Below are 13,873 nucleotides of genomic sequence, written 5' to 3'. Positions count from 1 at the left end.
GAAGCTCCTCCATGTTAAGTCAATGGAGAGGCCCATAAAGAGACTTCATTTACTCCAAATAAGACTTTTAAACCCAAAGCACAGCTCCAAACAACAATAGCAAGGCAAGCCTGGCGGCCGCCATGACACACTGTCACATGACACATGTCATGTGACTAGATGACGTAATCGTTGATGTCATTCAACAGTCCGTGTTTGTACACACATTCCAGGCAGGCCTTTCACAATAAGAGCGTGTGCTAATGGGCAGATCTGCGTGGCGTCAAAGAAAAGTTAACCCTTCATACCCTGCAGCACTAATTGTGTTAAGGCAGCTGGGGCGTCGCGATACCAGACAAGGACTCCGTAATCAATGAGGGGCCCAATAAGAGCACCTCCTAGTGTCTTTCGGGATTTAATATTGATCAGCGGGGCAACCCTTTGCAAGAAGCGAATTCGTTGGTTGACTTTTTTGATTACCTTGGTAGTCATTTTTTCACTGGATAGGTTAGCCTCCAGGATGCAACCCAGGTAGCAGATGTGTTTTTTTCTTTCTATCACAGTGTCACCTACTTTAATTGTGAAGTTCTCAACTAGGCTAAGTTTCTGACTAGATCCAAAGAGGATACATTCAGTTTTACCTAGGTGAATTGAGAGTCTGTTGTCATTGAGCCAGGTGCAGATCATGTTTAGTTCACAGATAAGGGCCTTTTCAACCTGCAATATGTCTCTGCCTGAGACTAGGAGAGCCGAGTCATCCGCGAACAGAAACAGATTGCAGTCACAAGCAGATGACATGTCTTTTACGTATATTAAGAACAACAGTGGTCCTAGTATACTCCCTTGAGGTACTCCACAGTTTACTGGGAGGGGGAGGGACAGGGTTCCGTTGACTTCCACCATCTGTTCCCTCCCCACCAAGTAAGAGTGCATCCATCTCACTGCTGTGCTGTCAAGACCAATAGCTTTGAGTTTTTCAATTAGAATAGAATGATCGACGGTGTAAAATGCCTTCTGGAGGTCCAGCATGACCATGCCGCAATATTTGCCATCGTGCATTTCACGTTTGATGTAATCATTCAAATAGATGAGGCATGTATCTGTGGCGTAACAAAGTCATGACGTCACTCGCTCATCCCCCGGTTCATAGAAGTCATGTCGGTAGCACTTTACAATAATGACCTGTTATAAACATTTATAAATCATTTATAATCATTTATAAACTAATTTATAAATCATTTATAAACATTTATAAGCAGTCTATGTAGGGGAGGTTGTCCATATATAACATCAGTTTAGTTTACAGTTACAGTTTAGGCATTTAGCAGACGCTTTTAATCCAAAGCGACTTACAATAAGCAAATAAACATCACAATAATAAACAAGATTAAGTGTCAGTACATCAACAGCAATATAACAAATGTAAATGAATATCTATCTAGAAAAAAAAAACTATATAATCCGTAAAAAAAAGGTTTCTAAAAACCTAAAAACAAATGCTAACTAGCTTCATGTATGGTCATTGATTTTCCAGTAGTGCTAACGGTTTAGGTGGGTTTAGGGTTTAGGGTTTAGGGTTTAGGTCATCCCGACGGATAGAACTCCCCGAGGCGCCAGCCGAGGAAAAAAAATCATTCTTTAAATCATTTAGTGCTCCAGACATGAACGGGTCCAGCACGCCGTTCGCCTGCTCCGTCCGCGGCCAGTCTCTTCTTTTGAAGGCCAGAAGTCGATTGCGCAAACATTTCCTTTTTGACGTCATGACGTCATTCACCGGAAGTGATCATCGTCTCATGCGGTTGCAGTAATGGCGGATCGTTGCCTTTCAGCTTGTGTTATTATAGCGAGAATCTAATGCCATCCTTGGCTTCAAAAGTGTTTTGAAAATGGACATTAAAGATGAGATCGACCGTCGGCCTCCATGTTAAAGCTATACTGTGTAAGTTGCTCAACTAGTGGTCAGTAGCGTTATAGCAAACCGCGGTCGCGTCTGCTTTTTTCGGCCGTTTTTCGCCGTGGACCGGGCCTTCAGACCACCGCGTCCGCCTCGCCTCGCCGAGACCAATCCGTAGAGGTCTTTCGTGTCCCTCTACGAGCAGCGGTTGGGGAGATACATGCTAAACTCCTAAACCAGTGTAAACACTGCAGTGTACTTCCTGAAGAGCTCGGCAGTGTATGATCTGGGCTGTTATTGGCCGGTAGGGAGACACGTTTACAGAATGATGCATATGACGTAATTTTGCCGGGAAAAACAGCCCCGGTCACGGCCACCAGGGCTCAGTAGAACACATATAAAGAAAAGGCTTTGGGAGCTGAAATTAACAGAGTGGGTGTTCTAAAACTTTAGCGATTTAATAATTAGGACAATTTTAAGATTTATTTTATTAAAAAAGTTACATAGTATAACTTTAAGGAATCACTATTTTGTGCACGTGGATCCGCGATGATGATGAATCGGCGAGTCCAATCGTGCCAGCACTTTCCAACGGACCGTACGGTAAGCTTGGGGACAATTAGGGATGTTAATCGACGCATTATTTGCGAATCGACGCGTTGCGGCCGAAAATCGCCGCGTCGATCGACTTTTTTTCACTTTTTTCTGCTAAGCAGCAGCTGAGAGGAGAGCACAACGGCGCATTACTTTAAGCAACACAACTTATGCAGCGGCACCCATCAGAACTTGCATCAAAGCCCTAATAATAATTGCTCTTCCTTGCGTTAGCACAGAGTCTGTTCTCTAGAGACTAGAAGCGGAGTGACAATTAAAGTCCATGGAATGTAGTATAGTGGGAACGCTCTGGCTGCCGTGGCTGGCACCCCAGGCTGGTGTATCAATGTAGAGCTTTTGTCTGCCCCGCTCTCCTTCCTCGACCGCGTCCAGCCGTCCACGGGTGTTTCGCATTAACGATGAGTAATGTATTTTGTGTTGTTTTATTGTCAATCTTGACAAAATCACTGCACACGAGGCGACGCTGCCAAGCGAGCTTTCGTGTCAAGCATGCATGCACACAGGCACGTAAACAAAACAAGTCAGCGCGCACTGCTATGACGCGCGCATCAGACCAGACCAGCAGGGTTTCTCAACCAGTAGTCCGCGGACCTGACCAGCGCCGCATGCATGCGAATCTGCGATGCATGCATGCACGACACAGACATGCACTCGTCCCCGACACAGAGACCCACACCACAGATCGCGTTAGACCGGTAATTGCCGGTTTTGACCGTTTTTTTATGGCCAAGACCGGAAAATAAAATTCCTCCCGGACATTCTGACCGATTGAAAAACCAATGGTCATTTATCATTATCGCCGTCTGCTCCTCATGCGCAGGCTGCCTCTATCTCTCTCTCTCTCTCTCTCTCGCCCGCCCTCCCTCTCTCTCTCTCTCTCTCTCTCTCGCGCTCGCTCTCTCGCCCGTCCACTCTCCCTCTCTCTCTCTCTCTCGCTCACTCGCTCGCTCATTTCAGTGTCAGTTTGTGACACGCACTGCATGTAAAGCCATGGGAATTAAGGAATGCACACACGGTCAGCAATCAACCCATATGAACAAACATTATACACTTGTTTTAAGTTCTTTATGAGGAGATGGAGTGGAGACAGTAGGAAGAGCCTTTTCAACTCTCCTAAAGTTGCATAACATGCGCACGGACGCACTGTCTGTCGGTGTCACCACTCGACAGTGAGTATTGGATTCATTGCTGGACAGATCAGATGAATCTATCAACCTTTCCTTATGAAGCAAATGCTATTTTTCAATATTCTTAAGTCAAGACATGGTATTGTAGGCCTACTGTTGGCATGAAAGATGATGACAGAAAGACCTTGTTGTGAAAGCAGTGTGCCACATGCAGACAGCCTGCGCGATTAGTCCAATAATTGCGAGATTGAAGCGTTTTTTTTTCTTTCTTTCTTTTTAGCCTACTTTTTCATTCAATTCGTTTTCAGTCCCAACTATGCAGTGAGTAGGCCTAATAGACTACTTTAACTGTTGCTATTGGCTGTTTGTACACCTGCTTGTAATTTATGCATTAAAATGATTATGTCCGGTATTTTCTTCAGATGTCCGGTAAATTTTTATCATGCCGGTCACGGTGACCGGCTGTTAAAAATCCTAGCGCGACCTCTGACTCACACACTGGTCCTCTCACATTTGGAAAACATTAACGCTTATAACGTTTTTGAAGCGATTAAAACATTTTTTGGGGAAAAACTTTAGAAAGATTTTTCGACATGTACTTTTTGCGTCGCTGTGAGCATGAGTCGATTTTCGAGTAGATTTTCGATTTTTTTTCACATCCCTACACACAATATTGTGTACGCTTTTTGCAGTTTCAAATCGGCAATTGTTTCCAAAATATGAAAAATGTAATTGTATGAATATCCTACCTGACCTGGTGAAGACCTGTGCTCAGAGGAGCATGTTTCTAGTTTAGCTTATATAATATATATTTATATAATATATATTTTATATAATATATATTTATATAATATATATTTATATATAATATATATTTTATATAATATATATATTATATAATGTATATTTTTATATAATATATATTTATATATAATATATATTTATATAATATATATTTATATATAATATATATTTTATATAATATATATATTATATAATGTATATTTTTATATAATATATATTTTGATATAATATATATTTTGATATAATGTATATATATTTATATAATATATATTTTTATATAATGTATATTTTTATATAATATATATTTTTATATAATGTATATTTTTTATATATAATATATATTTTTATATAATATATATATTTATATAGTGTATACATTTTGCCAGGTCATTCAAGATTTGTGTTGTTGAAATGTTTCAAAAATAAAATGTTCAAATTCAAAGACATTTTGAAAATGGCAGATCTACAAGCTCACAACGTGTCACATTGCAACACGTTGTGAGCCTAAAATAACCTCTCCTGTGTTATTTTGTCCTACTTCTGATGAATTTCAAATAGAGGGTTATCTCATCTCATGTCACCTTATTGTTAACCTCGCCTACCAGGCTTTCCCTGGTGTTCCTTCACAACAGGCCGTTTGGTTTCCGCCTAAAGCCCCAGGTCCTGGGGGGTGTGTTTGAATAGGTTTTATATACTAGTCAGGTCCTGGGGAGTGTGTTTGAATAGGTTTTATATACTAGTCAGGTCCTGGGGAGTGTGTTTGAATAGGTTTTAATAGGTTTTATATACTAGTCAGGTCCTGGGGAGTGTGTTTGAATAGGTTTTAATGGGTTTTCTATACTCGTCAGGTCCTGGGGAGTGTGTTTGAATAGGTTTTCTATACTCGTCAGGTCCTGGGGAGTGTGTTTGAATAGGTTTTCTATACTCGTCAGGTCCTGGGGAGTGTGTTTGAATAGGTTTTCTATACTTGTCAGGTCCTGGGGAGTGTGTTTGAATAGGTTTTAATGGGTTTGCTATACTCATCAGGTCTTGGGGAGTGTGTTTTAATGGGTTTGAATAGGTTTTATATACTAGTCAGGTCCTGGGGAGTGTGTTTGAATAGGTTTTCTATACTTGTCAGGTCCTGGGGAGTGTGTTTCACTTATGGAACCTGGTTTGGATTGGAGGCGTTTGCTTGCATGGGACACACATACGACCACACAGGGTAAGTTATAGATTACATCATCATCATAACGATAATACATAAATATCTATACTATAATTTTGTACATACATCATACATAAATACATACATAAGTACATACATACATACATAAGTACATACATAAATACATCATCATCATAATGATAATACATAAATATATATTAAGTTATAGAATACATCATCATAATGATAACACATAAATATATATTAAGTTATAGATTACATCATCATAATAACATGTATAATGATATATTAAGTTATAGATTGGACATTTGATAGAGAGTGAAAAAAAAGACCATATCAAGTACGTATATTTTAAGTACCTTTTATACCAAGCAGAAGGTGAATTGATCCCAGTGCATGACGGAGGACGATATCACCGTCATTTAAATCTCCACAATACCATTATCGGGAGTGTTTTTTTTTTTTTACTAATAATGACTAGTAATGACCCCCCCCCCCTCCCAACAGGGGGGCGTGTCCCGAGGTGAGGAAGGCGTGTGACTTCCTGTTGGCCAATCAGATGTCGGACGGAGGCTGGGGGGAGGAGTTTGAGTCGTGCGAGCAGCGGCGCTACGTCCAGAGCGCCACGTCCCAAATACACAACACCTGCTGGGCACTGTTGGCACTGCAGGCTGTCAGGTAAAACTATACACTGCTTTATGGATCTACAAGCTCACAACTGCTATTTTAACTCATTAAATGCCAGGCCCGAGTTTCCCGAGTTGGCAGCCATTTTGAAAAAAAAATGTATTAGGCATGATCGCAATCGCGAAATTGCATGTTTAGCCCATAGAGCTATAATAATAATAGAGAGGGCAACTGATATCCCCGCCCGTCCACTTGCATTGAGTTGCTCACCCAGCGCATGAAGCGTAATTCCGCGTTTGAAACGCCTCTGAAAAGTGACGTATTGGGTCAACTGTTTGGCTTCTGAGCCAATCACGACGGTCGGGGAGCGAGAAACGGGGAGGCGGGGGCAGCGGGGGGCTATCTGCCTCAACTGAACTAACTGTATGAATAGTTGACCCAACTGCAGTACCTCAAACGGCCACCATGTACTTTTTGCTTCAAAGCGCCCCCAGGGTTCTGGGGGCTTGGTTTAGCCCCATAACAAACACATCTTTCAAAATGGCAGCCATGTTTGTTTGTTTTGTTTGACTTTGAAGGCTTCTATCTCATGAATGCCTGAACGGATTTCCAAGCGGATTTTTTTGTTTGAAAGCTGTGAAAAAGTATCTAGGCATGGGCGTGCAGGATCCGTGCACTAAAAATTGATCCGTGCACTAGAAATTTAGGAACGTGGCATCCTGGTACTTGGCGGCCATCTTGAAAAGGCAATGAATGAGTTAATAACGTGTTTAGGTTTGATGCCAACACAATAATTTTACTCAAGTACATTTTGAATTCCAGGCTTTTACTTGTAACAAAGTGTTTATATGTTGCAGTATTGATACTTTTACTTAACACCTTGTCAGCCGGACCGTACTTCTTTAGAAGGATCAAGTAGCCGACCGGAATTTTCCGGACTAGGTCATTAAAAACGAAATAAATGATAATTATAAAAATAAAAAATAAAACGATCGGGACCTCTTCTTGGTCTCTTCTTCGACTGATCTAAAAGGATCATTCTCTCAACCCTTTGAACCGGAAGTGCTTCTCGTAGCTTTCAGCCAGCATAGCCACAGTCCCATCCACTTTCATTGTAGGAGGAGGCGTTAGCATCATAGATATATATAAGAAAGGCTAGATGGCTCAAGGCGGATTTATGCTCTATTGTAGTGGATGATCAACACAAACAAAAATACTCTATTTACTAACGGTTTGGTTTATTACAAACCTTATTAACGTGGATATGATTCAGGCTGTTTGGACGTGTTGAATTGCAGCTTTACTTTTCGAAAAACGGTTTAATCACACATTATAGTTGTGACTACTTGTTTAATATCAAGGCTGAGTGAGACCACAATCGAGATTTCATTTATTATACAGGTTTTCCTGAGACCAATAATAATGATTTTAATGATTTAAAGTGTGCCTAACCCTAACCTAATGTTTTTTGGGGATGTGGTTAGTATTAGTATCTGAGTCCCTAGAAGGTCTTCTCTTTTTTCACCACTAGGGGGAGGGTGGTCGGGGAACACAACTTGTTGAATTCCAACTTATTTATTATAGAATAAAATAAATATTAATATTACAAATAAATTGAATTATGAAATGTTTAATATATAAATATTTATTTAAAGGATTAGTTCACCCAAAGGGTTAAACTTTATTCTGTCGTTTACTTACCCTGTTATGTTTATGACCCATGGAGAATTTTTGTTTTAAAACCTTCCTTAATGGTAAATCCAGAACCGGGGGGAAAAAATATAGTGGAACTACAGTGTGTTAGTGAACTAACACACTGGAGGGGCATTTCTGCGATATAAACAGTAGTGTAAAGTAACGTAACAATTTTGAGTAGGCCTATTTGTAATTTACTTGAGTAGCCGATTTCCCATTTTCAATATTTTTTACTTCTACTCCACTACTGGCTGCTGTGTGAACCGTGGACGCGCCGAATGAGGAAAACTGCCACTGCAGGAACAGCGAACCAGTTATGCCCAGAGTTTGTGTCTATCCACACTGTTTCAACCAGCAGAAGCCTGGTGCATGTATATTGTTTCACAAGCTGCCTCGAGACCCTTACATTCGGACGCTATGGCTAAACGCTATGGGTCTGAATGAGGAAAGTCCGAGCATAGCTTCACGGGATGTCGTAGTTTGCGGGGAACATTTTTCTGTTGACAATTACCGTATCCCAACCAATGGACAACCACAGTCAAAAATGTTGAACCCGTTCGCTGTTCCCTTTACCTTCATTGTCCCTGGAAGACCAGTGCACGAAAATGGAACAGCAGCAAGTGAGGTAAGTTGGGGTATTTGTATATATTTATGTTTTATAAGTCGTGTATTGACGTTATTAAAATTAAATGCCAGTATGACATGGTTGAGCTCCTCAGGGACCCGAAATGGGGGCAGCCCTCTATTCAGAAACACCCATATTCATAAATACCCCCACTGTTGTTAGGGTTAGGTGACACCTCTATTTAGAATAATGGAAGTCAATTCTGAATAGAGGTGTGTAACCACTAGAAACGTGAACCCAGGCATTTGACAATATTAGACACCAACTGAATCAGTGGTCTTTTAGCTCAGCTACCAACATGTCTCTCCATTGTATTTACTGCATGGGTCTAAAGATGAGTTAGTCTGTAATGGCTATCAATTTTATAATTGCATTTTATAGTATACTTTATTTTAGTTATGTTATTTTTTAACTGTTGACTAACTTGTTTCACAACCATTCATAATACATTTTGATTAGTAAGGATATTTCTGATGGTTAGGATGAGTATCACTGTCTTATGCTATACAATCAAAATGTTAATTTGTTTGGTTGTTCCTTTAAATAAATGCCAAGGGCCATTCACACAAAGCCCTAACTGCAACTGTAAAGATATAGTTTTAATATTCTGAACTCATGTGGATGGCCTCACTAGTACTATGAAACAATGAAAGAGTAGCCAGCACACAAGGAATATCCTTGTCATCTGGACAGAGGACAACGGACGTGTTTTGAGTTGACCTGTTGGTCTTCTTCAGTATTGTGACAAAATAACATGTATAAATAAGATGTGTTACAATCAAATGCAATTGGAAAAGCACTAACACATCCTATCTATACCTCACTTCCTATTATCTTGTCACAACCCGAAGACCAACAGGTCAAAACACTTCCGTTGTCCTGTCCAGTAAATAAACCATTTGAAAAGGATATTCCTTGTGTTCTGGCTACTCCTTCATTGTTTTATATTATTGAGCCGTGCACTGTAAAGACTTTATATCATTTGGAGAGTGTTGCAGGCTTTCTGCTTTGTTGCAGTTACCTCTCAAACAAACGTACGTGTGTGTGTGTGTGTGTGTGTGTGTGTGTGTGTGTGTGTGTGTGATTGATTTTCAGGGAGGAATGGATCCTACCGCCACCCCACAAAAGAAGTCCAACCAAACAAGTTCATTTGGAGAGTCAGCGATAATGAAGTTGGTGCTTACTAGTCCACAGCAGACAGAACGGACAAAACCATCCACCTCTGGGACCTATTATGCCTTTTCACCAGCATGGACTCCTTCAGCGGTAAGACAGAAATTGTTCATGTCTGTCATACATCATACTACATACAAATAACAATTAGCTACCAAGGCACTGCATTTGCAAGGCACAAGGCTAAATAGATAGAGTGAGTGATTCAAGGGATATTTAACTTTTATGTGAGGTCATTTTTGATTGATTATTTAGATGTTTGATATTCATTTTATCAGACACACACCCTCTTCCTATAGAAACCCATTGTAACGTCAAACTCCATTTTAATAATAGATTCATTGTAAACACCTTCCTTTGTTCTGGTGACTGATATTGTCCTAGTTGAGGCGGCTGTGTTTATTTATTCAATTATTTATTTTTTGGGGGGTGGGGATATTAAATACATTAATACAAATCTATCAACCCACACCTCAGGATCACCTTCACAGGTAGCACAGCAGTACCAGAGATGATTTGAGATGGACTTTATCCAAGGTTGGAGAGGGCGATTAGCTTTGTGGTTGGACAAGAGCAAGGAGGTTGAAGAGTACAATACAAATTCAGGATATTTGATCATACCATGATTACTAACATTTATAAATGACAGTGACTCAAAGAACCTCACAGTTGGATTATTGATCCCAATATTGTACCTTTGGAAACATGCCAAATGTCAAATTCATGCTGAATGTTTGGATATGACACCGGCATGATTTTTCTGATGGATGGGGAGCGATCAGTTGTTACTACTTCAACATCCACGTTTTCTTTAATCAGATAATCAAGCCCTCGCTGAAACCCTTTCTGCTCCATGTCTCCAGAACCAGAACTCTTAGCTTGAGAAACCTGTGTAAACATAATTTAGGCAAAAACATGAATATGTGAATCAAAAGGTTAGTCTCTTTTAGCCACATTATCTGTGTGTTCTTTTTATGGATATACTAGTCCTACTTACATGCACTAAATCAAAGTTTATGATGTCCTTGGAAACATCATCCATAAGGCTGTATGTGCCGTATTTTGCAGAGAACCCTGGGCTGTCACATCTGCCGTCTCCACATAAGTGGATTCTCTTGTCTTTCTTTACTGTCCAATATATTCTGATGTTGCTCTTGGTACACCACACTCAAATTAGTATTTAGTCCTATGCAAACAATGGGAAGGGCATGTATCTGATAACATGAACAAACTTGAATCAAGCAACCTAAAAAACTGTCTGGAGTGATCACAAAAGCCAGAGTAGATAACATTTAAACAACCCCAAACACGTTTTAAAGTGAAATGTCTTTAAATACGAGTCAGATAGGCTTTAGTCTGAAAGTACTCATTCGTATGGAGTGTTTGTTCAGTAACACGTCTCTCCTGTTTCTCTCGATTTGTAGTAAACGGTAAATGCATTTTGAGGTTGGGATGAAAATTACATACTTTGATCAATCTATTTCAGGGAATATTGGATCCTGAGACTGTCCTGGGACACATCCCTGATGGAGACAAAAACTCTGCTGTCCCCATCCCAGATGACATCACTCTGACAGAGATGTGTGTTAGTCCACGTCCGTCAACTCCAGTTAAACAGAGGATCACTCCAGCACATCAGAGGGTTCCTCTCGAAAGTACATCACCAACTACGTCTGGGACCTATTATACCTTTCCGCAAACATGGACAATGGTAAGACAGAACTTGCACATTCTATGCCTTGCATCTTTAAAATTGTACGTATTCTGTTGTGCAAATCAAATGGAGCTACAAAGTCAATAGACTTGCTCATGAGGCATTAGGCTAAAAACATAGCATAAGGATTGAATGTCGAATGTCTCTGTTCTGATAGTACTCTTTGGTATGGAGTGGTTGTTCAGTAACGGGTGTCCTCTTGTCTCTCTAGCTCTGTAGTAAACGTTAAATTCATTTTGAGGTCAGGATAATAATTTCACACTTTTGATTTATTTCAGGGAAATCTCATCCCAGATGAAGCATCATGCACCGATGTCCCCATCCTCTATGAAGACATCACTCTGACAGAGTGTGCTAGTCCACATCACTCAACTCCAGTGAAACAGAGGCTCTCTCAAACAAGTCCTTTTGAGTCCTCAGTTAGAAAGAGGAGGTTCTCTCAAGCAAGTCCTTTTGAGTCCTCAGCTAGAAAGAAGCTTTTCCTTGAAAGTCCAAGCCCTCAGCAGGTGGAACGCCCTAATCGGACACAACCGTCCAGCAGCTTACATGACACCAGCATGGAGTCCCTTGAAGTTCCACCAAGCCCTGCTGATACCTATGTTCCTTTGAGTGGTACTTCATCCTCACAAGGACCAATGTCAGATTGTGATAGCGAATCAGAACACACTCAACACAGATGGGATGAAAATAAATGGGTGGTGAATGAGTCTTGTTTGATGGAACTGTTCAAAACATGCCATTTCTGTGGTGTAGAAATGGACACTACAAAGGTCATCCCTTGCGGAAGACGTATTTCAGTGCAATGCAAATGCCTGAATGGTCACAGCCGCAACTGGAGTTCATGCCCTGATAAAAGAGGAATGCCTGATAACAACCTGCTCATCTCTGCATCAACATTGTTCACAGGAGCGTCGTATTCAGCGATATCAGAGTGGGCTAGTGTGCTCAAACTACAAATACCTAAAAAGACAACTTTCTACTCAATTCAGTCATCCTACCTCATACCCGTTATCGACAAAGCATACCAAGAGCAACATCAGAATATATTGGACAGAGTAACCACTTATGTGGAGACGGCAGATGTGACAGCCCAGGGTTCTCTGCAAAATACGGCACATACAGCCTTATGGATGATGTTTCCAAGGAGATCATCAACTTTGAATTAGTGCATGTAAGTAGGACTAGTATATCCATAAAAAGAACATGCAGATAATGTGGCTACAAGAGACTAACCTTTTGAATCACATATTCATGTTTTTGCCTAAATTATGTTTACACAGGTTTCTCAAGCTAAGAGTTCTGGAGACATGGAGCCGAAAGGGTTTCAGCGAGGGCTTGATTATCTGATTAAAGAAAACGTGGATGTTGAAGTAGTAACAACTGATCGCTCCCCATCCATCAGAAAAATCATGCCTGTATCATATCCAAACATTCAGCATGAATTTGACATTTGGCATGTTTCCAAAGGTACAATATTGGGATCAATAATCCAACTGTGAGGTTCTTTGAGTCACTGTCATTCATAAATGTTAGTAATCATGGTATGATCAATCAAAGGGGGTCTCCCAGTCACTACAGGTCATTAATAAACGAAAATAATTTTAGTGCAATCTTTTTGTGAATAATTACTGCAAGAGCGTATCAAATATCCTGAATTTGTATTGTACTCTTCAACCTCCTTGCTCTTGCCAGGTTTAACAAAGAAATTGACTGCACTGTCCAACCGCAAAGCTAATCGCCCTCTCCAACCTTGGATAAAGTCCATCTCAAACCATCTCTGGTACTGCTGTGCCACCTGTGGAGGTGATCCTGAGGTGTGTGTTGTGTATACACTTAGGTCTATTCTTTTTTATTTTTTAATTGTCGACTATGATGATGTTATCTATTGACATCATATTTGTGTATGTGCAAAAGAGGAGAGATCCGAGCACTCAAAAAGTTAAAAAAGGGGAACGGATGTAAAAACGGGGTACTTAATTTCATTTCAAAATAATAAAAGCCTGAAATAAATCAAGTGGCTTTTAGTATTTTGTAATGAAATAAAGTACTCCGTTTTTACGTCCGTTTAACTTTTTGAGTGCTCCAATCTCTCCTCTCTTTTGTAAGTTTTATCCCACTGATCCTAGATTTTTATCCCACCTAGTTTCTCTTTAGTCGGGGGCCTAAGGGAGATGACATGGTAATCTCGCGCTAATTAGTCTAAAAGCGCGAGATTTTGCACAGATGTAGCCCAGGGTATGCTCTTATGATTTAGCTAGGGCGCCCGAGTCGGCGACCTTCGGGGTCGCCACAACGGCCAAATCAAGTTGGGCTCCCATCGACTTTCTATACAGGAGGAAAATACCCAGAAAAACACTTTTTCTCTGGGTATGTAAGTTGGATTTGAGGGGTCTAACTAGGGGTTTGTAATGATGCTGAATCCATTGCAAGCATTTGTTTTGCACAAAAAACA

At 40.4% G+C, this 13,873-nt stretch overlaps 1 protein-coding gene across 1 annotated transcript in view; it reads left to right on the top strand.

Annotated features, from left to right (window-relative positions):
- Positions 1-13,873, top strand: part of lss (lanosterol synthase (2,3-oxidosqualene-lanosterol cyclase)) — a gene marked incomplete at its 3' end in the record, with an annotated part of 75,185 nt that overhangs the window by 49,583 nt on the left and 11,729 nt on the right. The window contains exons 17-18 of the mRNA XM_080752955.1: positions 5,540-5,623; positions 6,095-6,265. Coding sequence (XP_080609081.1) covers positions 5,540-5,623; positions 6,095-6,265 — 255 coding nt within the window. The remainder of the gene's footprint in view (positions 1-5,539; positions 5,624-6,094; positions 6,266-13,873) is intronic.

Source organism: Nannobrachium achirus (genome assembly GCF_963921795.1).
Source record: "Nannobrachium achirus genome assembly, chromosome: 22".
Classification (NCBI taxonomy): domain Eukaryota; kingdom Metazoa; phylum Chordata; class Actinopteri; order Myctophiformes; family Myctophidae; genus Nannobrachium; species Nannobrachium achirus.
Note: the sequence above shows the minus strand (reverse complement) of the source record. Positions and strands in the feature narration are given on the sequence as shown.